The sequence below is a fragment of the Maylandia zebra genome, linkage group LG5 (genome assembly GCF_041146795.1).
Source record: "Maylandia zebra isolate NMK-2024a linkage group LG5, Mzebra_GT3a, whole genome shotgun sequence".
In the NCBI taxonomy this organism is placed as follows: Eukaryota; Metazoa; Chordata; class Actinopteri; order Cichliformes; family Cichlidae; genus Maylandia; species Maylandia zebra.
This window is the reverse complement of record NC_135171.1, coordinates 1,737,920-1,765,917: the sequence shown is the minus strand read 5'-3', so window position 1 is coordinate 1,765,917 and position 27,998 is coordinate 1,737,920. Positions and strand designations below refer to the sequence as shown.

At 43.8% G+C, this 27,998-nt stretch overlaps 1 protein-coding gene across 3 annotated transcripts; it reads left to right on the top strand.

Annotated features, from left to right (window-relative positions):
- The first annotated feature begins 51 nt into the window (after positions 1–51).
- usp48 (ubiquitin specific peptidase 48) lies at positions 52–27,828 on the top strand. 3 transcript variants are annotated; one of them, XM_004571427.4, is made up of 27 exons: positions 56–789; positions 1,355–1,475; positions 1,615–1,756; positions 2,849–2,976; positions 4,195–4,319; positions 6,196–6,304; positions 6,467–6,600; positions 8,702–8,787; positions 9,245–9,424; positions 11,518–11,655; positions 11,765–11,914; positions 16,069–16,269; positions 17,137–17,248; positions 17,338–17,474; positions 18,182–18,256; positions 18,384–18,508; positions 21,381–21,503; positions 21,616–21,677; positions 21,819–21,929; positions 22,297–22,427; positions 24,327–24,433; positions 24,523–24,630; positions 25,074–25,256; positions 25,340–25,465; positions 25,585–25,633; positions 25,719–25,745; positions 27,112–27,828. In XM_004571427.4, the coding sequence occupies exons 1-27, from the start codon at positions 656–658 to the stop codon at positions 27,132–27,134; spliced, it is 3,147 nt and encodes a 1,048-aa protein (XP_004571484.1). In that variant the 5' UTR covers positions 56–655; the 3' UTR covers positions 27,135–27,828. The 3 variants fall into 3 exon arrangements, 2 of the variants coding, with proteins under 2 accessions (XP_004571484.1, XP_004571483.1); XM_004571426.4 differs by having other exon boundaries at positions 57–789; positions 17,338–17,480; XR_013098538.1 differs by lacking the exons at positions 25,074–25,256; positions 25,340–25,465; positions 25,585–25,633; positions 25,719–25,745; positions 27,112–27,828 and having other exon boundaries at positions 52–789; positions 17,338–17,480; positions 22,302–22,427; positions 24,523–24,556.
- The last annotated feature ends 170 nt before the right edge of the window (positions 27,829–27,998 follow it).

Below are 27,998 nucleotides of genomic sequence, written 5' to 3'. Positions count from 1 at the left end.
CCATCATTTGTGCAGAGAGCAGGCCCGTCCGCCGGTGTCCGCGTGTCCCCTCCTCCTCCGAAGAGTAGCGACGTCACATTTTGACGTCGTGTTGATTTTGAGCGGAGAAGTAATTTATTTATAAACTGACGCAAGGGCGCTAAATCTAAAATAAACCGTGAATAAAATGTGAAAATACATAAATACTTTTGGTGAAGCAGCTGCACGTATGAACGGTTCGAGAAATTTGACCTTAACACAATAAACTTGCTACGTTAGCGTCAGAGAGCGTTAAATAGAAAGTACAGAGGAAAATGACTTGCTAGCACAGCCGGTCGGGCTACATTTTAGCTAGCTAGCTAGCTAACCGTAGTAAGAGTGTTGTTTTTCTGGCGTTACCCTGCAAATACTGTTAGTGGTAGTTTGTCGTCTTTTATTAACCCTTCCGTTGTTACGTTGTGGACTCATGGACTTACAACTATGTTCAACAGGGTTATGAGAGAACGCTAGCATTAGCTGGCTACCTGGAGGTTGCTCAAGAAACAAGCCACGGCCAGCGATAACTCCGGCTAGCCGGCAGTTTTAGCATTCCTGTTTCCACTTTAGTTAACTTGAGTCTTTTGGGGGTTTTTTCGTGTCGTATGTGTGGCAGAGGTTAACGTTACTCCATAGAATTATGGCGCCTCGCGTACAGCTGGAGAAAGCGGCTTGGCGTTGGGTGGAAACTGTGAAACCAGAAGAAATCAGGCAGGAGCATATAGAGCTAGCATATCGAATCAACCTCCCGGCCTGCAAAAGAGGTGCCTGCAGGTACAGTATCAACATTTCTAAACAATGTTTGTTGTGATAGCGCATGTTAGTGAAAATACCCCATTTGTTGAACTACATTATATTCAGATTAGTTAAAGGCTTAATGGTCGGCTGTTCCCTCGCTTGCGGACAAGCATCAAGTCTGTGGAGCAGTTTTATAGACTGTAGGAAAGCTAATGAAGACCCACTCTCGAATTTGACATTGCACAACTTAGCTCAGCCTAGCACACAGACACTTTGCTAGTGTCTTGTTAAGGTCCGCACTGTTTGCTATGGTTGCGCTACAAAAACCATTATTGGTCTCACCCCGTGGCCCCTACCTGGATACAAATATATCTATATTATTGCTAATATATGTGTAATATATCTATATCGTGGCTAAAGCGCTTCTGGATGGATGCAAACTGCATTTCGTTGCCTTGTACCTGTGACATGTGCAATGACAATAAAGTTGAATTCTATTCTAAATGTGTGGGTGGCTGTGTTTGTCAGCTGTGCGTTGTTTAAGAGCAATGTAGCCAAAGTGTGAACCAGTAAAGTTAATAGTATTCATTTGCTTTTCCAGGAGGAACTGCAAAGGGAATCCCAACTGCCTGGTTGGTATTGGTGAACAGGCATGGCTTGGAGAAATTGATGAAAGTGCTTTTCACAGTATCGATGACCCAAATTCAGAACGTCGAGAAAAGGTACTGCAAATGATTTTCTCACATGGCCTTTTTTTGGCTGCCTTGCTTGATGATTGACAGTCCAAGTCCTGGCCACATGTAGAAACAGTATATGTAAAGATAAGGTTATGTCTCTCTGTCTGTCTCTGCCCCTTTCTAGAACACATTTGTTGGGTTGACCAACCTTGGTGCAACATGTTACGTCAACACATTTCTGCAAGTATGGTTCCACAACCTGGAGCTGCGTAGGAGTCTCTATCAGTGCCAAAATTCAAGAGCAGAGGAACATGACACTGAGTCTGGTATAAGTCAAAACTAAATCCTGGGCTGCTTCTGTGTTTTTATTTGTTTTCCAAGTAAACTCGGCAGGTTTTAGCCAGATTTGGAAAGGTGTTGTTGCTTGTTGTACATATAAATAACATAGTACACACGTCGGTATGCAGTAGTTGGCACTTGTTCTTGTGCTTTCATAGATTCCTACTGATACTGGTGGCTGTAGCTCAGGTGGTAGAGCAGGCAGGTCACCTACTAACTGGAAGGTTGGTGGTTCGATCGATCCCAGTCTGTTCCAGTCTGCATGCCAAATATCCTTGGGCGAGATACTACCCCCATGTTGTTCTCCGATGCGTCCATCAGAGTATTAATGTTGTGCGAACGTTAGTTAGAAAGCACTTAGTAACCTATTAGGGAAAAGTGCTTGTGTGATTGGGTGAATGAACAAGTTGTGTAAAGCACTTTGAGTGCTCAGAGTAGAAAAATGCTGTATAAGAACCAGTCCATTTCCCATACTGGTTCCTACCCAAAGTACAAACACAGGGTTGGTTGTTAGATTCTAAATTGGCCGTGTGTGTGATGCAAAAGTGTCCAGAATCAAGCTGTTTGTGAATGTATGAGTAAATGTAACTTTTCTTGTAAAGCACCTGGGTCTTCTACCAATCCCAGTGTTGGAGGATCAATCCCTGGTCCTGCAGTCCTGGTTTCTCTGGTCTGTGTGGTCTGTATCTCGGTCCTTGGGCGAGATACTGAACCCTGAGTTGCCCCAGTTGCACCTCGCGGTGTGAGTGTGTGACAAAAAGACTGATCATTACATGCACCATCACTTCACGGAACAACCAAAACGGAGGAGAATACAGTCATCTCACTCACATTCAGTCTGATGGATGCATTGGAGAGCAGCTTGGGGTATTTGGCAAGCGCACAGCAAAATTCAAACTTTCTTGTGTGAAATGTGAAAGGCCCAATGCTCTGCTGGACTAGTACTCATTTCTACTGTTTTGAATGTATTTTCAAGTAACTGACATAATTTGCTTAAAGCAAAAGTTGACTTTTTATGTTAGCTACTGTGACAGTGCATATACAGTATACTGTGAAGGCTTATCCTCTGTCTATTTCAGATTACGAGCCCCAGTCCATCTGTGAGCATCTACAGTATCTGTTCGCTCTCCTGCAGAATAGCAACAGAAAGTACATCGACCCTTCAGGGCTAGTGAAAGCACTTGGTCTGGACACAGGACAGCAACAGGTACATTCAGTCCCATTTATCTATGTGTCCAAGGAGCCAGGCAAAATGATCTCACAATATCTTTTGAGACAATCTGAAGTTCTTTGTTGCACACTGCTTTTGTTTCAGTCCAGTCTTTGTACCTGAACATTTTCAAAGGAATGTTTGTTAAGCCACTAAACACTGATCTGTGAATCACTCGAGCATTAAAAAGCACACGTAACTTACAGGATGAATCGCTGTTCTGTACACATAACAGAAACTTGGCAAAACTGTATTTTTAGCCATTTTGTTACTAGAAGCCACAGTTGGTTCCCATAAGAGGCATGTACAAATTACATTATAATTGAATAATATCAACACTTAGCAGTAAATCAGGAAGAAAAACCCAGATATAGTCAATTATTGTGCTGTACTTTATGTTTTTAGGTGTTTGGGGTTTTTTAAGGTTTTTTTGTTTTCAAGGTAAGTCACCTCGAGAACTGTGGGCTGTATTACAAAGTCAGGTCAACCAGTGTGCGGCCTGGATTAACTCCCTAACACTGCCAAACTGGATAAACAGTCAAATGAAGCTAGTTATCAGCTAGTTAACCGAAGGTTTCCCCTGTGTGTGGCGTTGACATCATGTGACCAATCTAAAACAGCTACTTCATGGGTCATTGGAGGCTTCCTCCACAGAAAATGTGTCACCTACTCCAGTCAGACATTTTCAGAGAACCGAGGTCACAAAATACAATACTGCTGCAACAAAGCCCGTGCAATTAATGCTGCAGAAAGTGGCTGTTCTGTTGATTTAGCAGACGAAATGGTCAGATAAACATTTTAATTCCAGTGAACTAGTTCATGGCCGAGTGTGTATTTTGGTGCTGCTGTTGGCTGCTCATGGCTGCACATCTGAGCTCCACACTTTAAACTGGATCCATTCAAACATTAAAGCGCACTGTTCCATAGATGTGGCCATCGCGTTGGTTTGTTGCAGGTCAAAGTGAAATGAATTTTACTCGTTGAACATTCTTAGTGGGTGTTCTGTGTTTCAGTAGCTGCAGCTCTAGCAGTGCAAAAACGACGAGCAGCCGATTACAAACACGTATACAAATGACACTCAGAGAAAATTTGCCTAAGAGTTGAGAATGTGTTGAAGAATAAAGGTGCTCATAGCAAATATTGGCTTTCAAGCTTGTTAGGAACGTGCACACACTCTGCTTTTTGTCCTACTGACTTCAGAGCCTTTATTTTCAGGATGCCCAGGAGTTCTCGAAGCTGTTCCTGTCCCTGCTGGAGGACACACTGTCCAAACAGAAGAACCCGAACCTGCGGAACGTCATTCAGCAGCAGTTCTGTGGACAGTTCTCCTATGTTACTGTGTAAGGCTTCTTATTACTTACACTTGTTTCAATAGAGTACTGCTGTGTGTGGATTTGTTTTTCACATGTGACATAGTACTAACACGTGTAAATGCTCACCTCAGAGCTCTGCTGTCAAAGCCTGACGCAGATGGAGCTCTGTCTGTGAAGCTGAAGCTCTAAGTGCTTAACGTTTGGAGAACATGTTCTTAGAACATGTTTAGTGTCAGTACAGAACATTACATCACGTTACATTGGTTGGTAGAAACTCAGCATACATACACTTCTTTGCTGAAGATTAAGTTTTCCATCAGTCTGTATCCCTGCTAACCCTTACAGAACTGTAGTTTGAACCCCAACTGTGAGTGAGTTGTTGGGCCTTGGCTCATAAGAACGGTATACAATGGCTTTTCTGACTTTGACACAAAACTACACAGTGATTTGGACACGGCACATTTGTGTGTCAGGCTGGTTCCTGTCAGAATGCAGTGATGAGGAAGACAGGAAGGTCTCCTGTTCCACACAGATGTGCTGCTTGTTTATGTTTACAGTTCTTGGAAAATAGTTCTTTATCTTATGTTTCTGCCGTTTGCTACATAGGAGGGGTTTCACAGCTGTGGCTTAGTGTGTGTGCATATTTATTTCATATTAGAGTTAGCATTTGGACTGCAACATGAATCATTCAAATGTGCTGAGTAGGGATGGGGATTGATGAGATTTTCACGATTCCGATTCCATTTTCGATTCTGTTTAACGATTCGATTCTTTATCGATTCTCTTTAAAAAAGGAGAACACTTGGAACTGTGTTTTATATCTTCTCTTTGAACAAGATAGAAATTTAGGAGTAACATGGCCTTACAAACCCAACACTGAGAGCTTCAGAGATCCAGTCTACGGCTCTTCAATGGGGTGTCACAGGGTCCCCAGGAAAAACATTGTATATGTAAAATAAGAAAATAAATATTCTTCTGTAGCAATAACAAAGTATAACATAAATTATTCTGTAGCAATTACACAAGAATATCCAGTAATGTCCCTGCCTACGATTAAACACATTCACTTACTGAAAATCATCTGCTGTGGCAAATGGGTGCAAGCCTTTGACCACAAACTGAGTCTCTGCTCGGTGACATTCGTCTGTCCTGGCCTGAAAGGAGACGCTGCCGGCAGACTGCAGCGAGAGCTGCCAGCATCTGAGCCAGACTCTGTCTGTCTCATCATGGTCACTAAATGCACAGTAATGGCAGGTTTGTAATAAGACAGATCGCGCTAACATAATATGCACTGTTAGTTGATTATTTACCTGCCGCATTAGCGGGAGAGGACGTGCAAACGTTACCGCTGCTGCTGGGTTGAGATTCACGAGTCGAGCGGAATTAAAAACACGACATTCATTTAAGGTCATCGCGTGTTTTGTGAGCAAATGCTTTTGCATGTTCGTAGTGTTTCCTCCCTTAAATGAAATCTCTACTTTGCAAGTATTGCAAGTTGCCCTGTTGTCATCCGTTCTCATAAAGTATAACCAAACTTTTGAGCGTTTGAGCCGCCGTGTTTCCTGCCAGGTAAATGACGCTCCGCAACGTGGTGACGTCATTCGGGGCGACTGGAATCGATAAGGGAATCGTTTGCAAAAATGGCAAACACTTCCAAGGAACTGAAACAGTGGGAACTGGTTCTTGTTGAGAACCGGGTTTCGATACCCATCCCTAGTGCTCAGCAGTTTTATGGTTTTGGTTTGAAGAAGAATGGGATGCTTAGTAAGTATTTAAAAAAAACTGAAAAACTTCAGGACTTTCCCCCCAAACTTTAAAACATTCATCTCAAAAATGACCCAGCTGGCGTTTTTGAGAGTGCATAAAGCAGAGGTGGAAATCTGTTGTTTTGGCTGTTCATCAGGTGTAACCAGTGTGGACGATCATCTGCTCTTCCATCGCGGTTTTACGAGCTAGAGCTGAACATCCAGGGCCACAAGAGCCTGACTGAGTGTGTCACCGAGTTCTTAAAGGTATCTGTCATTCAGCTACACGCAGTTTGTAGATGACATTAGTGAATTAGTTTATTTCAAATCAGAATCAGTCACATGTTAGCATATATTAGATCTGTCCAGTTTGAATTGAATTGCCTTTTAAATGCTCTGACTTTATTTTCCTTGCTCCTCACTCTGCAGGAGGAGAAGCTGGATGGGGAAAACCGCTACTTCTGTGAGACGTGTCAGAGTAAGCAGAATGCCACCCGAAGGATCAAGCTGCACAGCCTTCCTCCAACCCTCAACCTGCAGCTCATGCGCTTTGTCTTCGATAGGTCAGCCATCACTCTGCATTTCTCTGATCTGTAATTTTTATGGTGGTTTCATTTAAATGGGGGCAGGATATCAACTAAATATTAATATTACATAAAAGTAATCAATTGATTTGGATGTCATTGAATGAATTAAGTACTTAATCTCCTACAACCCAGCTAGAATAGAAGGCAGCAAAGAAGTGGGTAAAGAGAAGCACGGTCGTGGAGTGCACTCGCCAGCCTAAAGAACTCAGTCCTATAGACGATCTGTGATCTGAAGCTTTGAGTTGACAAGGGGCAGCCAAGAAACCTAAAGGATTTAGAGTTTCTATAAAGAGAAGGCTGAGGAAAATGTTTGTGTGCTGCTCACTCATTTTGGATCGCAACAAATGAAAACTTAAGTTTGGTAGATCCTGATCACATTATGCTTTAACAAGTAGGATTATCCATGAAATGCTGAACACAGTTTCACAGGCCGGCCCACTCTTCCACGTTACATCTGTTATGTGTTTTAAACCAAGATGGCACTCACTCATCTTGAGACTTCAGAGTCGAATGGATGATGCTGGAGTAGCTGTGTTCACCTTTTGTACTGTCTCAACTAGAGCTGGGCGATATGAGATTTTTTCATATCACGATATGTTTTTTTCATTTCAGGCGATAACGATATCTATCACGATATCAGCCAAATAACTATATTTGTAAGATTTAAATGTGCCGTTGCTCACAAGTAAAATGTGAAATAATCAGCAGCTTGTTTTTAAATATTTATTTCCCATAATAAGTTCAACAGGGTAGATGTACTTAAGGAACATGAGACTTTTTCAGATAAATAAAGGCAAATATTGCAAACTACACAAAAGGCAGCCGCTAAAGCGTTTAAGTTTCAAAATAGAACAAACGAAACAGACTAAACTGTCGATTCCACTTAGAAACAAAGTATTAATTCTAAAAATAAATCTTAGTTTGTTTTACAGAAGAACAGACAAAACTGACTAACTTTTGTCAATGTCAAATAAACTGAGAACTAAAAGGAAATTCTCAATCTCTCCTTGTTGTATAGCTGAGCTTTTCAAACAGTTTTAACAGTTACTTTAGTCTGACAAAAGCCGAATGACGAATTAGCGCTTCCAGTCAGAGACTGAGGCTACGTCCACACGTACACGGGTATTTTTGAAAACGGAGATTTTCCGTTTTCGTTTTAAAAAATAATCCCGTCCACACATAAAGGCAGAAATGAAGGAAAACGCTGCTATGAACATGCCAAAGCAGCAGGTGGCGCTAGATTCCTAACCGTGCAGAAATGTTGGCCAATCAGAAGTCTAGAAGCCTCGGTGGGAAAAAGTAAACAAAGCTGGGGCATAGAAGCAGAACCGAGTCGTATGTGTGGAGGGACAGTAACTGTGTGTATATGTGAGCATTTAAACACTGCAGAGAGTAGAATTAACAGTATTGTAGAAATTCATTTCACCGAAACAATAACGTGGCGCAGTGTGACGCATGCACCAGTTTATTGTATTTCCAGACTTGCTTTCGGCACAATTTACAGTGCACGCTACTCTGTTTTTTGTCAGACTTGAAATAGCCGAAATACCTTCACACTACGGAACTTCTATGGCTCTTCCGTTCGACAATCTCTCCGGCGTTGGAACCATCATCTGTTTTCTCTTCGGTCACGCTCGGTTGATTTTTCTAGTCGGCACACTCATTTCCTCCATTATGCGCTGGCTGCTTCCCAAACAAACACACGTGCGGCTTGGCACTTGTGCTGTACGTAACAAGTCACGCGACGTGACGCTGCGGCTGTGATTGGTTCGGCTCTGCGCTACTTAATTTGGATTGGCTGACCTTTTTTTTTTTTTTTTTTGAGGACAAGAGCGGCGAGGTCTATCGCGATAGCTTAATTTCTCTATCGAGTAAAAGTTATATCGCGATACATATCGTTATCGTTCTGTCGCCCAGCTCTAGTCTCAACTAAAATACATAGCAGTATTAAAATTAATCTTTTTTTTAAATCTCTTAAAGTCACTTTTTTAAGGAAACTAGCTGGAATTAATTAATTAAACTATTTATGTCATTGGTTTCTTCTGCCTTGAGGTCAGACATGTGTTTTCTCCTCCAGACAAACAGGCCACAAGAAGAAGCTCAACTCTTTCATCAGCTTTCCAGAGCAGTTGGACATGGGGCCTTTCCTAGAAGAAAAGCAAGGTATGAGCAGTTTCTCCGTGTGCCACAGAAAGTAGCCGCACCGATTCAACAGCTTGCACTGGCTTGTGGCAGCTATACAACAGGAATGTGGTCCAGCTTATAGATACAACTGTGTCTTGAGGGATTCAGTTACACGTTGACAGCTACATTAGTTCACACCTAGTCATAGCATAGCTCAAATGTGGAGTGCACCTATGTATTTGAGGTACCTAAATAAATACATCATCTGTTGTCTGCCAGTTGTTGCACTTTAACAAAGTGACATGTGAAAAAGTTCACTTGCAGCCTGTCTCTAAAGTGGCCCCAGACTCATTGTGTATGTAGACACTGGTAAACTAAAGGGGCCCAGCACAGACCATCTCTGAATCTGGGCTGAGTGATTACATCTCCTGTATGGTTGAGGACGGTCTTACTACCCAGTAACATGAGTTATAATGTTATGTCTCCGTCTCGCCAGATGAGAAATGTGTCTATGAACTGAGCGCAGTGCTGATTCATCGGGGAATCAGTGCCTACTCCGGCCACTACATCGCCCACGTGAAAGATGCTCGTACTGGCGACTGGTACAAATTCAACGATGAGGAAATTGAAAAGATGGAAGGCAAAAAGCTACAGCTTGGTATTGAGGAGGACATTGGTACGTAGTAAGTAGCATGGAAATGGGGGCACTTCAGTAGTACCTTTGTGAAATCCCCATGTAACGTTGTGTTATTGTTGCCAAATATTATTTCTAATGTATAATGTTCTTCCATCCGTCCATTTTCTTCTGCTTACCTGGGTCTGGGCAGAGAAGCCCAGACCTAACCACCTTCTCCAGCTTGTCTGGGGGAGCACCGTGGCATTCCTCGGTAAGCGATTATATCTTACCGAGATTATATATATATATAAGAGATTATATCTCTCCAGCGTGTCCTGGATCTGCCTCGTGGTCTCCCAGTGGGACATGTCTGAAACACTTCACCCAGGAGGCATCCTTTTGGTGTGGAGCAGTAGCTGCTCTACTCTGAGCCCTTTTGGATGGCCAAACTCCTGACTCTGTCCCTAAGGGAGAGGCCAGACACCCTTCAGAGGAAGCTCATTTCTGCTTTTTGTGTCCACAATCTCGTTCTTCCAGCCACAGCTCATGACCACAGCTGAGGGTAGGGACATAGATCGACCTTTTACACTCAGCTCTCTCTTTATTGTGACGAGCCAGTACAGCATCTGCATCACTGCAGCTGCAGCACCAGTCTGTCGATCTCCCACTCCTCTCTCCCTGTACTTGTGAACAAGACCGCGCGATACTTAAACTCCTCCACTTGGGGCAGCAACTCATGTCTGACACAGAGTGGGCACTCCACCCTTTTGAGGAGCCTCTATCAATCTTGGAGGTGCCGATTCTCATTCCCGCCGCTTCACACTCGGCTGTGAGCCGCTCCAGTGCGAGCCAGAGGCCATTATGAAAAAAATCCTTGACAAATATTTTTAGTGCTGTCAGCGTTAATGTGACTAACGCAGTTAACAGTTAACCCAACCCATCTGGAGCGCAGACTGAGTCAAAATCCCTGAAAAGTCTCTGTCAACGCATTTCAGACAGTTGGTCCAAAGTTTGTTCATTCTGCGCTCCAGATGGGTTGAGCGCGTTAAAAACTTTCATCATGATGACGGCATTAACGCTGACAGCCCTAACTTTGGAGGGAAATTAGTTTGTCCAGGTGTGGACTTCTGTCTTGTAGACGCCCAAATCAGTCCGTGCATGATTACATTACTCCGCCATTCAAAAGGTCTGCGCATGCGTGAATGTATCGCTCATCATCGATTATTGGACTGACGATTGTCGGTTGGAAAGTTTTTACATATCGCCCCACTCTAGTCCAGTGATCTGTGACCAGGAAGATAACAGAACCTGGGATGCTCCTGTGTCCGAGGTTCAACTAGGGGAGGGAGTCTCCTTTCCAGCATCCTGGCATAGACTTGCACGGGAGGCTGAGGAGAATGATCCCCCCTATAGCTGAAGCTTCTGGTCCCCCTTCTTAAAGATGGGAACCACCACGCAGGTCTGCCAATCCAAATGTACCGCCTCTTATCTCCACGCAACATTGTGGAGTTGTCAGCCAAGACAGTCCTATAACATCCAGCGCCTTAAGGAGCTCAGGGTGAACGTCATCCAGCCCAGGAACTCTGTTAAACTTGTTTAACAGTGACCTCGCCCCCGGAGATAGTCAAATCGTCCCTCTCGTCCCCAGACTCTGCTTCCACTACAGAAGACATGTCAGTCGGATTAAAGAGCTCCTCGATGTATTCCTTCCACTGCCCAAGAATATCCTCAGTTGAAGCCAGCAGAGCTCCACCCACTCTATACACAATGTGGGTTGAGCACCACTCCTGAGTCGCCTGATGGTTTCCCAGAAACTCTTCAAGGCAGTCAAAGTGTTTTTTCCATGCCCTCTGCGCCACCCAGTGCCACTGCGCCCAGCCGGGCCCATGGCACTGGCCTCCGGGTACCCCAGGCCTGGCTTCAGGGCGGGGCCCCAGACAGAGTGAGCTGTTCACTAGAGTTGTCACTTATAGGGGTGTATAATGTTCTTTACTATTAAAAATGTAAACACAAGGTTCCTAACAACAGTGGACCAGCTTTTTTGTTTGTTTGTTTGTTTGTTTGTTTTGCAAATGTATTGTCAATTTTACCACCTGAGGGACGTATACACTTTCTTATAGTTGTTTTTCTTCTTTACTCCACTTGTTTCCTAGCTGAGACGGTAAAATCCCAGACAAAAAAACCAAAGTGCAGTAAAGGCTATCACTGCTCCAGAAATGCATACATGCTGGTGTATAAGGTCCAGCAGGAGGAAAGCTCAGGTCCAATCAGGACTAATGTGGAGGTGCCAGGTGTGTCGACTTTGAATTGATTTTTGCATGACCTCTACAATTGGTAAAAACAAATGGAGACCTCTGGGTGATGCATGTCTGATTGTCTTTTCTCTTTTCTGACCAACAGCCTTTCTTCAGAGGTTGGTAGACCAAGACAACCATAAGTTTGAGGAATGGTGCAGTGAGATGACTGACATGAGAAAACAGAGTGTGGATAAGGGCAAGGCTAAGCATGAAGAGGTGAAGGAGCTCTACAAGCTTTTACCCACAAGAGACGGTCGGTAAAATCATGCCTTAATCATCCACAGTCCACTTAACAGAAACACTTAGAGTGTGCACATGTTTGTTACAGTTCAAAGTATTCTTACATGCACACAGTGTAAACTCTACTTCGTCAGGCTGTTGAGGTATATTATTGGCTCCTCGAGCATCTTCATCCTCTGAAACAACACGATGGAGTCACAAAAAACCATACCACCTTTAGTCTCTGGTGCCACTGTTGGACATATTCCAGCTCTACTGTGTCAGACTGCAGCTGTCAGTATTAGTCTTTATGTTCTGTGTCTATTGCCTAGAAGGTCAACAAAGAAACTCAAGCAGGTGGAGAACTTGTGCTGTGCTGCTAAACAAGGTTTGCTCTTGATAGCTGCAGTCCAAGGCAGTGGAACTGCCTGATTATTTTTGCATTCTTGTTACACAGTGCATGTGATGTGTGAATAATTATTTATGCGTACATGCACACACACAAACACGGCCATGTCAGGCCACGAATAGGATGTGATTTGTTGATCTCACAGTTATTAGTACAACAGATTCCCTCCCTGTACTGTTAAGACACACATGTCTTGGGATATAGCAATGGGTGGTCTGGACGTTGGCATGCTTTATGCGATGGAGCCAATGCAGCGGGCTGTGATCCAAACACAGTGTGAAAGGGTGGCCCAGGAGGTAATAACAGAGTCAACCACCCACCAGCTTGTCAGCGCTCCTTTTCAGTCGTGCTGTCCCAGGGTTCCTACTCTGACAGCTTCTGGCTGATTTAACCGGGCGGTCCCACCCCCTCCCCACCCTCAGGAGCAAAACTGCCTACGGCGCTCTATTTGAGGTGTCAGTCTGCAGAATAAAAGGGAAGGAAAAGTTAGGAGTGTGGAGCAGGGGCTTCCCACAGAGAGCCTTCTTCCCCTGCACAAATGCCACCTGGCACCGCTCTGTCCACTGGACCAGATCTGTGGCATCCTTTCGGGTGAGACTGGGGGCTGGTCTGGTCCGTGAAGTTCAGCACGAACCAGCAGTTGTAATCAGCCAGGAACCGTCTCACCTCTTTTTAGGTCTTGTGACATGGTCAGGATGTGACAGTTGTTGTTTTCGCACCTGTGGGTACAACTGCACACCTCCCAAGTGGTTACCCCAGATACTGTACCTTCTTCCATTCAACTTCAAAACTTCTTCGGGTTGCTGGTGAGCCCCGCCTGCCTCAAGTACTCCAGGACTGTGGGCACCTGCTGTACATGCTCCCCCCAGGTGTCACTATGGATGTTAATGTCATTCGCATAGGCAGAATATGCAGCGAGCGGTCCATGAGACATTGGAAGAAGCCTGGCCTCCAAACAAGACGAATGGAAGTGTGACAAACTGGCCCAGGAGCTTGTTGAGCCAGGGCATGGGATAAGCGTGCGACTCTTCTATCACTCCTATCTTCAGCATTTCAGTTAATTCCTTCTGAACAATTTAACTGTTATGTTCAGGCAGCCTGTAGGGTTATGAACACACCTTCACACCAGGGCACGTTACAGAATAGTGCTCTATGAAACTGGCATATCTGGGCATGGGGGAGAATATATCTGCAAAACACTGTTGCAATGAAAAACACATCCGCTATCTGATCATCACAATGGAGGGAGGAGGTAATGGTGGAAATTGGCATCTCCGGCTCCAGGGCTGGCAAAACAGAACATCTCCCCCACCTTCGTCCCTGGGCACTGTTGACGAACGTCTCCTGGTCGCCCGCACCTGCGACATTCCTGCCCCGATGTACGTGCAGCTCCCGGTGAGTGGGGTCCAGTGTCTGTAGCCGCTGAGACCAATAAAGAAACAGCAGAGAGAGACGGGGTATTCTGTGCAGGCAGTGGTGACCACAGTGGTGTTATCTCCCGGAGCCACCTCCTTGGCACTGGATCCTGACGATGTCCTGCCACCTGTTGTGGCTCCCTAACCGATTGTCTCGCCCGTTACCACGATGTTCCAGTTGGCTGGTCGACATCAGTGGACGCACTCCAATGTGTCTGCCAGGAGTAGGGCTGCTCAATTAATCGAATTTTAATCACGATTACGATCTGGGCTTTCAACGATCATTAAAAATGACTGAGCCGATTATTAGCCCCTCCCTCATTTATCCGCGACACCTTAAAGGCCGGTCCGTGAAAATATTGTCGGGCATAAACCGGTCCGTGGCGCAAAAAAGGGTGGAGACCGCTGATTAAGAGGACCCGAGGGAAGCTCGGAAAGCTAAGCAGAAGTTATTTGGAGAGTGACTGCCGTTGGTTGAAGAGAGTTTAAAAAAAAAAACTTCAGTGGTGTTGCACACTATTTTATATTATTTTTTAAAGTCATTGTTAACCCTTTAAAGCCGGTCAGAGCAGCACGCTCCGTTTTGCGTAACTATTTTTAAATCCCTGTAGAACCTGAACCGTGTAAGCTAGCGCAATAATTTGTTTTGCATATGAAACCGGAGGAGTTGTACTTACATCTGATGCCATCAGCTTGTCCTCGGTCACGGTTTCCTTCCACATAGCTTTGCAAAAACTGCATAAAAAGCGCTTGCAGGAACAAAAACATAATATTCCAGAAACACGCTTTGCCGATCCTATCAGCTGTTCGTAACACTTCCCACAGTGAAATGATGCACCTGCTGTTTTCTTTGCAAATTTGCATCATAGGATTGTTTTTTGTTTTTCCTGCAGTATATAAAAATTGCTGTATCTCCAAAATAAAACTATGAAGACACTCAAAATAAATTTCCTGTGGTGGGAAACTATTTTTTGCAACTTTATTGTATTTAAAGTTTTGAGGGATAAACCTCTTAAACTTCTCCAAGTAGAAATATATGTAAACAAAACAAAAGCAATTTTCAATTTTTTTGTAGTTTATTGCACTTTTTTGCAATTTATGTAATTACTATGCACTTAATGCATACATATTATTAAAATATGGGCTATAACAGTTGTATTGATGTATAGCAACTTGAAATGCTCCCACAAATGGCACTACAGCATGTAAAAAAATAATATAAGCTCTGGTGGACTTGGTTCTATAGTAGGTCTTAAAGGGTTAAATAAATATCGTCAAATAATCGTGATCTCAATTTCAGTGAAAATAATCGTGATTATCATTTTTGCCATAATCGAGCAGCCCTAGCCAGGAGCCCCTCCATGAACTGCTCAAGCACAGTCCAACTGCCTAGCTTGCCAAGTCGTGCAGCCACCTGGAATAGGCCGGTTCCTCCGGCCACATTAGCGCCTTCCGGAAGCATCAATGGTGGTCCTCTGGGAAGAGCCACAGCCAATCCACTATTGCTCATTGGACGTCTTAGAAGCTGACTTTCGCCGCTGCGGATAGGCTGAGAGCCAAGGCTTGGGCTTTCCCAAAAGGAGTGACAGCAGCCGCAGGACCCACTCCACCTCGGGCTACTAACACACCTCCACTGTGACTCAACAAACCAGAACGCCTGGGGGTCACCCCCCTCCCTGATCCAGTAGAGTCCCACCGGAGCCAGGGGGAGCAGCAGCGGTGCCAAAGGAGGCAGGCCAAGCAGCTAGCCTCTGCAGAAACTGCGTCCAGGATTGGTAAATGGTAAATGGCCTGCATTTGTATAGCGCTTTCTCTAGTCCCCCCTAGGGAGGACTAGGCAACCTTCCGATTACAAGGCGAACTCCCAACTCTTGAACCACGATTCAGCCTGGTCTTGCAGCTTCTCCGTTTGCATCTGCCACATCACCACTTGCTCTTGCTGCAACGTTGCTAGGTCCACCACCGTCTGCACCAGTAATAGGACTGGGTGTGCAGGCTGTGTTCCCACATGCCTGCCTGGGTTTTGGCACCACTGAGACACATGTGTTCTGGGACCCCAGCATCACACACATACAGTCAGGTTTACAGGCCAGTGATCATTTATTTGCAAAGGTGATCTCTGGTGATCTCTTGCAACTTTCCAGCTGCAACGGTGCCAGCCTGCCTTCCCTGGCACTGTGCCTCTGAGCCTGTCGGTTTTTGGTTTTGTTTGTTTACGAAACTGAAAGAGTAATTTTGCATGTGTAACATGATAATGTTAACACATGTATGTCTGGGATAAGGTACAGGGAACCTGCTGTTACCACAATAGAAGCCTGGATTTTTCTCCTTATGGTTGTGTCCCTCTGCTTTCTCTGTGTACAGGTGAGCCGTATGAGTTTATCCCCCTTGACTGGCTTAAGAAGTGGCTTGATGACTCCACTGCCACTAAAGAAATTGACAGCTCCCGCTTCTTGTGTTCTCATGACAAACTTCACCCAGACAAAGTGGGAGACTCCAGGAAGGTTTCCATGCAAGCTGCACAACTCCTGTATGAACGCTATGGTGGAGGGCCTAGACTGAATGGTTAGACTTTTCAAATCATGAGCTTCTGCACCCGTCATAGTTTCATTTCTTCAAGTTACACATCCATCGTTGTCATATTTAACCATGTCAGACTAATGACAAAGTGAACTAAGAGTTTCAAATTACACTCAAAATGATCTTGTTTCAGCACAAACTGTGTCATTGCAACACATTTACCACTGGTAAGGATGACAAGTGCAGACAGCTGTCAGATTCACCTGTTCACTTTGAAAAAGGTTTATTAAATGTGTTTTAACAGTTTTTGATAGGGTGTGCCTGAGAATGCAGCAAACCGATAACATTTGTTTAAAAAAGTTTGTTAGAATAGAATTCAACTTTATTGTCATTGCACATGCACAGGTACAGGGCAACGAAATGCAGTTTGCATCCATCCAGAAGTGCTTTAGTGATATAGATATATTACAATATATATTAGCAATAATATAGATATGTGAGTATATTACAGAAATGGGTCTATTATGGTATGTTATAATGTACACGGTATGAAGTATGTTGTGAATATTCTATAACTATAAGTATGTACAGGCTGTAGTGAGTACAAGCTATGTACAGGCTATGAACAGGATATAAATATGAAAAACTATACAGAATATGAAATAAATAACTTTACAGAATCTGAGATATACAGCTATACAGAAATGGGAACTGTGCAAGTTGTAAACAGTTGTAGGATTAAATATCATTGAATGTGCAGAATGATTATTTACACAGAGCTATACAGTAGTGCAGTTATTGCAGAGGTCAGTAACCTCACGAGTATGCTAGAATATGAAAATACTGCAGATTAGCTCTGTCTATAGTGTATGTTCCGTACAACAGTATAGGTCACTTTGTGTGTTTGTTTAGAGTCGTCTTTGTGCAGAGAGTGTGTTAGCCAACGATGCAGAGTGCTTCGGCTGAAGAACCAGCTCAGTGAAGATTACAAGGAAATCTCAAACCTGGTGAAGCGCACATTCAGGTAAGCACACTCTGGCTAAGCGTAGGTTGGCGAATCAATGTCCTGACTTAAGTCCATATAAAAGTACATTTTATTGCACTGTGTATCAGTGGTGCAGGTTTCTGGGTAGGCAAAGCATCTCTGCGGAGCTGGAGGCAACTGGCTTTGGAACAGCTGGAGGAGGATGAACATGAAACCGCACACAACAACAGCCAGACCAATGGACAGGGACCACACACCAACAACAGTAAAGGTTCCAATAACCCTTACAATTGTATTTTTTCTTCTGCCCTCCACTTCCATTATTGTGTTTTTGTACCTGTCAGCCAAGCTGAAAATAACAGACATTTACTGTGTTTCATTCAGTCATCATTTGCAGATTTGCTGCACATAATATTCCTCATATTAATTACATAATAAGTATTGATTTTGACCTGATTCTGATGCTTGTCCTGTTTTTGTTTTCCCTAAAGAGACCTCCCCAGGGTTGTTGAGGCATTCTTTTGTTTACTTGTTCATAAAATGTTTTTCAAGTGGCCAGAAAAGCCAATAACATTCATAGATTTTTGTTCACAACTGTAGACAGACTCTTGAATATACTCAAAGGCCATTTTATTAGGTACATCTGTTCAGCTGCTTGTTGACACAAATGTGTAATCAGCCAGTTCCTTGGCAGACACTCGTGGATTTAGCCATGTGGACGTGGCCGAGACAACCTGCTGACGTGCAAACCAAATATCAGAATGAGGGAGAAAGATGAATTTACTTTGAGCGTGGCATGTGCACAGGGGCTAGCCACGCTGTTCTGAGTATTTCAGAAAAAGAGAAGCTTTTATTGTAACCAGCAAAGTGTCCAGTGACTATGTGTGTGCACCAGTCATGCTTTGCATGTGCAGCCACGTTTGGCATCTGTGACCATGGTTTTGGATATGAACATTACCTGTTTGTTTGCAGAGTTCAGCTCAGAGCTGTCGGAGTGCACTGAGGATGAGATGAAGACTTTTAATGAAGATATCGCCTGCAGTCACGGTATTTGCCACCATCAGCAGTAATTATTAGATATGCAGATGTTTTAAACACTTTAAAAACAAAACAACGTTCGCTGTTATGGCTGTGCTAACATCCATAATATAATTCTTATGTGCCTACTGTGTAGGGGGTCTGAGTATTCTGGAAACTGAACGGAAGTTGGTGTCGCCTGAAGTTTGGACCAAGTTTCGGGAATACTTCCCCAAAGCCCCAGAATTCACCCAGGACCAAGAGGCCTGTCAGCAGTGCCTGGTTAGTGCACAGCAGTGCGTCACACTGATCCCCTGTGCCGTCACTGCAGCTACATTATGTTTGAAGTATATTTTCTTTAAGCCTGCATCACAATTTGTCAGACACAGTTCATGTTGTGTAGATGGATGGTTCATTAACCTCCTCAGACCCGAACTCTTCCACGGCAGCATTTTAAATTTCTCTTTGATATCTGGGCTGATTGGGACCTGATGAATGTAAAAACAAAGAATTACCTGATTTTTGTTTCTAAAAAATGAGAGCCACATATGAGGCTATTCATGTAAAATTTCAACAGAACAGTAGCAGTTTAACGTCCTCGTAAGTGGATATCAGGCCCTTGCAGAGCAAACTTGAGCATGTTGGTCTAAATAACCCAAAATGTGACGTCCACATATACGCAGGTCCTAGGAGGTTACACATGAACATTTGTTTACAGTAAATGAAATGGTTTGGTGTTACTAATCCACACAGCTCCAGATGAAACTGGCATTGATGTGACCCTTAAATTAAAATCAGCTGGACAGCCTTCATGATTAATGCGCAGAAATACTGATGGTTTCCACCAGTGTATTGGTATTCTATATTCAATACGGCAGCATGGTGGCACAGTGGTTCGAGTCTTTGTGTGTGGAGTTTGCCGGTTCTCCCCGTGTCTCTGTGGGTTCTCTCCGGGTACTCCGGCTTCCTCCCACAGTCCAAAGACGTGGAGTTAGTGGGATAGGTTGAGTGGTAACTCTAACTGTGAGTGCGAGTGGTTGCCTGTCTCTGGGTGTTGGCCCTGCGACAGACTGGTGACCTGTCCAAGGTGTACCCTGCCTCTCACCCCAGGACAGCTGGGATAGGCTCCCCAACAGCCCCTGGAAAAGAATGGATATTCAATACGTATGATATAATCATATTGAAAAATGAATATGTTGTCCCTCTGATGATAACCACAGCTGACAAACTTCCGTCTGTTAATATTGAGCTACAAATGAATAGAGCTTGGTATCACATTCAATTTCTAGATTTGATTCCATTTAGACTCAGTCAGTCAGAAATATTTCTGATCACTTATCAGTACAGCTTCATATTTTTACATCTACGTATAAACCAAAGCTGACACTGTGAGAGCGTCACAGCAGGCGCCTCTGTGTCAGAGTATCGAGGGTAAAACACAGAAGCAGGAAGCAGATTTGCCTGGCCTTTTATAGCACATAACCTTAAAAATATTCTGCATTCGATCAAAAACTGAAGAGAACCAGGAATCAGCACCTGAACATTAGCTGATGCTGCTGAAGCAGAGCAAAGTTACAGAGGTTTGATTGCAGACACGGGTAAGTGTCTTGCAATTTGTGATCATTTTAAAAAGTTTAGATCTCTTCGTTATTGAACAACAGAAATGAGGCTTTAGTGTGAGAGGTCAGTTTTGAAAAGAAAAAGACAACGGCAGACTGGTGTGTAATAAGCAAGCGAACAATGCAGAAAACAGAGTTGAAACTGGTCTCTGAGCACGAGCTGTGCAGGAAGTGTGATTTTATCATGGTGGAAACAAAACAGGCAAAGTCAGAGTCATGATGATGTTGTGTAACGGGATGAAACCTGCAGCGTCAGCTGTCGGCTTTCAGCCCGACGCCGTGCCTGTGTGCCATCCACACTCTGAGTTTACGTCTTTGTGTGGAACTCGTGTACCTGCTCTCATTTACTGTTTCAGCTGTTTGGAGGTTGTTGAAATAGTTTTGTGAGCTTTAAGCTGAGAATCTGGCAAAATACATTTTTATTCACTAATCATTTGAGGATTTAATGAATTGATATCACTTTATTAGTGTGAATGCTTGAAAAGCACAGTGTTGTTCTTCTACATCTGTATTATTGCCACAAAGGCATCCACACTATTGAGTTCCTGTTTCTCTTTATTATTCTGGTTGCTTGCGCACGTTTTACTCCCTCAGCTTTGGTGCTATTTACACCGTTCAAATTCTGCTCTTTCTGCTATGACTTTTGGTGCTTCGCACTTCTATGCTTTTTGAGATATTGAATTTTTTATGCAATATTTTTTGCCCGTTTCTTCCACATTATCCATGGGGTGACTGATTTTGCTTGCCGGGATGAGCTGTGTTTTAGCTCAGTGAGATGAGCAGCCGTTCTCAGACTGGGAGGCCCGGGTTCAAATCCCGCTTAAGGCAACAATTTTTTCAGTTATCAGTTCAACTTATTTAACTCTTATCCACCCCAGCACCTTTGCCTTCACCCCTTTTCAGCACAAATCCCATCTTTTTCAGGTGAATCAGCAGAAATTCTGCTGATTCACCTCTTTTCTGCAGAATTTTTAGCCCTTTTGCCTCTTATCAGCACAACTTCCAACAACTTCTGCTAATTTCAGAAGCATTGTCAGTCTCTCAGTGAGATGAGTAACGGTCTTGAGATCAGAAGGGCCAGGTTCGAATCCTGCTCCTGGCAACATGTGTTTTCCCCTCTTTTTAGTACAAATTTCAGCTTCTTTACCCATTTTCAGTAGAATTTTTTTGCTTTTCACCACTTTTCAGCAAAAATTTCTGCTTCTGCACCTTTTTTATAGTAGAATTTTCGGTTTCTTCACCACCATACAACTTTTTGCAACTTTTTAAAAATCTTTTTCAGCTTTTTTCAGCAGACAGCTTCAGCGTTGAGGCATCCACACAGCATTTTCGCAGGAAATGAACATTTTTCTAGTTGTGTGGATGCTTCAAAGGCATCCACAGTTTCTTCAGAAAATGCACTTTCTAGTTCAAACTGAAATACATTTTTAAACCCACCCCTACAAATGAACATGGACCTCTGCACCATTACCAGGCGGTGGTAGATGTGCCATTTGGTCAGCTGAGGAACTGAAAGATTTGTTTTCTCTTTCCAGACGATGGAGCAGGAGGAAAAGGACAATGAGGCCGTCAGTAAGATGATGGCCCTAGACCAGAAGAACCAGCTGCTCAACCTCTTCCATGAGAAAAATCGACCAGCGCTCACCAAATGGCCTCAGGTAAGCCGAGCAGCGCGTACTCAACACCAATCCCTCTTCATATGAGTAATACTGTTTGAATGATGATGACAGAAGGTAAATACAGACGCTGTTTTCTGGTTTGTGTACCCAGGGCACAGATGTGCTTTATGTAGTTCCTCTGTTTTTTGTGGATGAGTGGAGAAAATTTATCAGGTATGTTTGTTTTGACAGTAAAGTGATTATATGATGATACAGTTTGACTGTATGCACCATTCACAGCTGATTTTGAATCCTTGCCATTCTGCAGTTTCACTTTTACTTTCTGTTTTTCTCTCTTCTGTGTGTTTTACACAGGAGACCTACGAAATCCTCCCCCGTGTCCAATGTTAGCAACACGTTGCTGCTCTGTCCACACGGAGGCTTCATGTTCACCTACGACTCGCTCATTAACGGAGAGGCACAACAGTGAGTTCTGCCTACATGTCCCAAAGTTGTCCTGTGTCTTGCTTTTAAATTTGGGTGTGTGTCGTTCTTACCGAGGTGTTCATTGCATTACCTTCCCAGCAGTATATTCATGGCCAAAGTGTGTTGTGGTTTTTCTGTTTGGAAACGTCCGTGAGCTCCACACGATCAGCACTTTGATTGGCAGTCGAGATCAAAGAAGTTTTAGATTGTCTCTGCAGGATGGCCAATTAGAAGTCAGCATGCAGCTAACGAATCATAATGCTTGGTTAATGGCTCAGGCCTTACCCTGCTGCCATTCTTCAGCTGTTGGGCTGTTTGTTTTTCATGGTGTGTTGACAAAAATGATTTTGTTGGTTGTTTCGCACAGTGTAGCTCTGCTGTGGCCAAGCGAATGGGATGTGATCAGCAGACTCTTCATCGTGGACCAGCCAATCTCCATCCACTGCTTGAAACGGACTACACCAAGTGGCTCCACCACCCAGTACACCACTCAACCTGGTAAAAGTCCAAAGTGGGGTGAAGTATGTGGAGAAGAGGGTTGAGCAAATTGAAGAGAAGAATTAAATTCCACTGTAATTTTTCTAATGATCATATAGAGCTGTGGATACTGCATGTGGACAAACATCTGAGGTAGAGCTGGGCGACAGAACGATAACGATATGTATTGCGATATAACTTTTACTCGATAGTGAAATTAAGCTATCGCGATAGACCTCGCCGCTCTTGTCCTCTTAAAAAAAAAAAAAAAAAAAAAAAAAGGTCAGCCAATCCAAATTAAGTAGCGCAGAGCCGAACCAATCACAGCCGCAGCGTCACGTAGCGTGACTTGTTACGTACAGCACAAGTGCCAAGCCGCACGTGTGTTTGTTTGGGAAGCAGCCAGCGGGTAATGGAGGAAATGAGTGTGCCGACTAGAAAAATCAACCGAGCGTGACCGAAGAGAAAACAGATGATGGTTCCAACGCCGGAGAGATTGTCGAACGGAAGAGCCATAGAAGCTCCGTAGTGTGAAGGTATTTCGGCTATTTCAAGTCTGACAAAAACAGAGTAGCCTCACTGTAAATGTGCCGAAAGCAAGTCTGGAAATACAATAAACTGGTGCATGCGTCACACTGTGCGCCACGTTATTGTTTCGGTGAAATGAATTTCTACAATACTGTTAATTCTACTCTCTGCAGTGTTTAAATGCTTACATATACACACAGTTACTGTCCCTCCACACATACGACTCTGTTCTGCTTCTGTGCCCCAGCTTTGTTTACTTTTTCCCACCGAGGCTTCTAGACTTCTGATTGGCCAACATTTCTGCACGGTTAGGAATCTAGCGCCACCTGCTGCATTGGCATGTTCATAGCAGCGTTTTCCTTCATTTCTGCCTTTATGTGTGGACGGGATTATTTTTTAAAACGAAAACGGAAAATCTCCATTTTCAAAAACACCCGTGTACGTGTGGACGTAGCCTCAGTCTCTGACTGGAAGCGCTAATTCGTCATTCGGCTTTTGTCAGACTAAAGTAACTGTTAAAACTGTTTGAAAAGCTCAGCTATACAACAAGGAGAGATTGAGAATTTCCTTTTAGTTCTCAGTTTATTTGATATTGACAAAAGTTAGTCAGTTTTGTCTGTTCTTCTGTAAAACAAACTAAGATTTATTTTTAGAATTAATATTTTGTTTCTAAGTGGAATTGACAATTTAGTCTGTTTCGTTTGTTCTGTTTTGAAACTTAAACGCTTTAGCGGCTGCCTTTTGTGTAGTTTGCAATATTTGCCTTTATTTATCTGAAAAAGTCTCATGTTCCTTAAGTACATCTACCCTGTTGAACTTATTATGGGAAATAAATATTTAAAAACAAGCTGCTGATTATTTCACATTTTACTTGTGAGCAACGGCACATTTAAATCTTACAAATATAGTTATTTGGCTGATATCGTGATAGATATCGTTATCGCCTGAAATGAAAAAAACATATCGTGATATGAAAAAAATCTCATATCGCCCAGCTCTAGCCTGAGGTTTTCACAAACTGTGGATGCGTTACTCCAGATGCCCGATCTTTATCCAAGTTATCACATATTAGGTCACAAAAACGTGCATGAAAATGAGATCATTGAGGCAGTTTCATGTACAGAGTGCACCTCACATCTGGTTCATTCCACAGCACCTTAAATAAGGCAGGGCAGGCTATAATACAGGAACAGTTTAACCAGCTCATTCAGCTAAAGGACCAGTGAGCACTCGTGGTTGTCTGCCCGTCCAAAAATCACGACCCAAACTGTGCTGAAGGTCACATTGGTTGGTTCGTAGGCACAGTTCACCCGTGAGCCCGATCAGATACTTCATCAGTGATGCTCTGGCTTTTGTCCTCGATTTATTTCAAATGGATGTGTTTGTGTGCAGATCTGTGTTGGGAATGCAGAGAGAGCTTCCTTTTCCAGCAGCAGAGGGACCTCAGAGAGTATACCCAAGCCACCATCTATATACGCAAAGTTATTGAAGACAAAAGAGTAAAGACCTTTTACCTCAAACTTTTCACAGCTGCTGCGCTGACTGTGTCTAACAGCCTCTCCTGTCACATTTATTTACCTGTGCGTAGATGATAAAGGAGGCTGCTCCAGAGCTGAGCGTCAGCAGCTCTGAAGCAGAGGAGGAGAAGGAAGAACATCCCAAACTGGATGGTGAGAAAGACCCCGACTTCAGCCAGGTAACCACACAAGCACCACGCGTCTGCAAGAGAAAGGTCTCAGTAATTACATTCAGTGGCAGGACGTCTCGGCTCAACAACGAGCGATGTCGTCAAAGCTGTCAGCAGAGAAAGGCTACAGCAGGTTCTCTGCACTAACACGACTGAGAAATATGAATGAACCCAGACAAAAATATCTCATTATAGTGCAAGTCTGCTAAGCAGCTACAAGAAATGTCTGAGTAATGATGCTGCTGCTAAATCTAGGAGTTTGTTTTTACAGTCACTTCTGCTGTGACGGCTCTAAAACCTCACGTGACCTTGAAGAAACCCATTTAGTTTGCTAGTCCTTTGCTAGCAGCACGCACAGATGTCCCTGAGTCTTTTGGGGGGGTTTCCCCTAAGACTTGTATCTTTGACTCAAATTCATCATCTGTTACAAATGAAGACTTTGTTTCTTTCAGTCACAGGACGGTGCAAAACGGCTAAAGTTGAGTGACAGCAGTGTGTCCACAGCTGCTGCTGGTGTTGTGACCAACGTGGCCAAACCAGGTGGAATCAGGAGGAGCACCCGACACAGGAAACTCCGAGGAGAGAAAGCGCTCATCGTTTCAGCTAATCAGACTCTGAAAGAGCTGAAAATACAAGTGAGGAATTCAGATTATTGAACACAAAGTAGTGAGTGGGCCAGTTTGACCAGACTAAATCCACTGTGCCTGTCATTGTCCAGATCATGCACGCCTTCTCTGTGGCTCCATTTGACCAAAATCTCTTCATTGATGGAAAAAGTCTGACAGATGACTCAGCCACACTGGGTAGCCTGGGAATCATCCCGGAGAGCATCATCTGTCTGAAGGTACACATCACAGTTTCCTCATCCTGACACAACAATCGCTAGAACGATAATCTGACGTCTACAGTGGGATCCCGTACGTTTTCCTTTTCCTCCAAATATGTTCTGTTGTTTGGCTGCAGGCTGATGAGCCAATAGCAGATTACGCTGCAATGGATGATGTCTATCAAGGTAAGTAGGCCTGTGTTTGCTTCCACTACAGCTGGATTAAAAGAAGGACTGCTTTCTTAAATTGGCTGTTCCTCTTTGTTCACAGTGAGAATGCCTGAGGAGGGATTTAAAGGTGAGCATGTTTTACTTCAAACATAATAGTGGTGGGTCACAGTGTAGGGCACAGAGCCACTGCAGCTGGGATATGGAGCAGGTGAAGGAAAAAAGTGAAATACGTTAGTTGGAATGACACCAGTAAACTCTTTCTTACTAACAAGCCCAAATGTTGGGAATAGGAACCACATGTGGGCTGTCCCAAGTTCTTTGTGTCTGAAACAGGCTGTATATACGCCCTCTGTCTAATAGCTGCAGGAGAGCCACAGGTAGTGCTGGCTGTAGGTCAGGGGTGGGCAACTCCAGGCCTGGAGCGCCGGTGTCCTGCAGGTTTGAGATCTCACCCTGGGTCAGCACACCTGAAGCACATGATTAGTTCATCACCAGGCCTCTGGAGAACTTCAGGACATGTTGAGGAGGTCAGGGACACGTCTAAAACCTGCAGGACACCGGCCCTCCAGGCCTGGAGTTGGACACCCCTGCACTGACTGGATCCCTGGCTGCTCCAGTCTGCATGCCAAAGTATCCTTGGATACTGAACCAGCTGATCGGAGTATGAATGTGTGTGAATGCATAAGCGCTGCTGCTGTATAACGAGAGACGACGTGTTTGTTTTCTAATGATGAGCGCTGTTACAATCCCAGCCTAACCCAGCGTGTTATTAAAGACAGGCCTACCCGCCTCAGCAGGCAGCCAGTGTCCTTGTTTTCCCAGTCCCATCCACAAGTTGGCAGCAGCAGAAAGCATAAAGTCAAGTCTAATGAGCTTGGAAAGCTCGTTGAAGACGAGAAGCTTCCTCAGAACTGAAGAAGCTTCTCGGATGAGATCTTAAAAACGTCTTTGAGAAACTTAAAGAAGTCCAGACGCTTTTCTCTCCAAGCTCCTTGGACTATGAGGACGTGGACGACTGAGATCCTTCACAGACATAAACCCAAGGACTCACAAACAGCTGGTGTTAGGGCTGTGCAATGTGACCAAACTCTCATATAAGACATTTCTCATCCTGATAACCACACGTCACAAAGTAGTGCTTTCACTGTAAACTCTGTGACCTCGACCTGTGTGAAGTGTTTCCAGCTGGGTGTCGAGTGTGTTGGCCCACGCATGAAGCTAACATGTTTAGATGTGAGTGTTTATTACACGGCGTGCTGCGGGGGAAAGCCTGTTCTAACGTTTGAGTCTGAGCTTTATTTGGAGCAGCTGACGGCTCTTTCTCGTACTGTCACGTGATTCTTGTGGGGGCGGTAGAAGAGAAAGAAATATTGCCATAAACTGTATTTTGCCACGATGTGTAGTTCATCATATCACTCGTCATACAGACCTGTGACACAGCGTGTGACCGGACAGTGTTTGTATTTCTTTCTAATCACTGTGACCTCCTCTAGGCACCGGGCTGCTCGGCCACTGAGGACAGCTGTTTGTAGCTGTGCTTGAACTGGAACGATGACGGATGGAAAGTTTAAAAAAGCTTGAATATGTTGTGTCCATATAAATAAGCTCTTAAATTTGTTCTGTACTTTGTTTTTCTACCTTTTGAGTAGGCTTTCTTTGATAAAACTGTGACTATCTTGCAAAGTTCCTCTACATGAGGTTGTCTGGCCTGTGATACGAACGTTTGTAAAGAAAGCAGGTTGGAGACGCTGCACTCTGAGACCTGGCTTCAGCTCAGATCTGCTGTGGGTCAAGAAAATGTTTTATTTTTCAATCTTTTAAATTATGACAGAAGACAAATTGAAGATGATGCTCTTTCTTTCTGTTGTGTGTAAGCTTATCTTGTAACTGCAGCGTTTTCAGGTTTGTCAGAAGAATGCACTAGTTACTGTTAATTATTGCAAATATACTGGCTCATAAATCTTAGAACATGTATTACCTCCACACAGTCATTTTATATATACATATATAAATGTATATGTATGTGTATATATAAGCATATGTGTGTGTTTGTACACACACACTCGATGTGGCATTTGCAGTTACATAGCTACAAAGTATGGAAATCATACGCTGGAGAGAATGAAATGGTGAGAAACAAATGTAAGCAGTGACACGTTGTCTTCTTTTCACTGTTATTTCTTATAAACAATAAAGTTATTTTCAAAGCACCCTGCCTTCATAATGTTGAGTTCATTCAGGGCCTGACACGTCTGTGTCAGTTCATGGGATACTTGCTGATCAGTGTTCACTAACAGCAAATGAATGAACTTGCTCCAGGTTGCAGCAGCAGGTCGTCTGCGATCATATCGTCCTGTTCCGAGATGGTCTGTTGTTACCT

What these genes read in the sequence shown, in the direction of transcription:
- usp48 (XM_004571426.4), top strand. Translation starts at nt 656, where the DNA reads ATGGCGCCTCGCGTACAGCTGGAGAAAGCGGCTTGGCGTTGGGTGGAA. An exon ending in TGGAGGGCCTAGACTGAATG is followed by an intron (nt 16,270 to 17,136) that starts GTTAGACTTTTC and finishes GTGTTTGTTTAG; the next exon opens with AGTCGTCTTTGTGCAGAGAG. An exon ending in GCCTGAGGAGGGATTTAAAG is followed by an intron (nt 25,746 to 27,111) that starts GTGAGCATGTTT and finishes GACCTCCTCTAG; the next exon opens with GCACCGGGCTGCTCGGCCAC.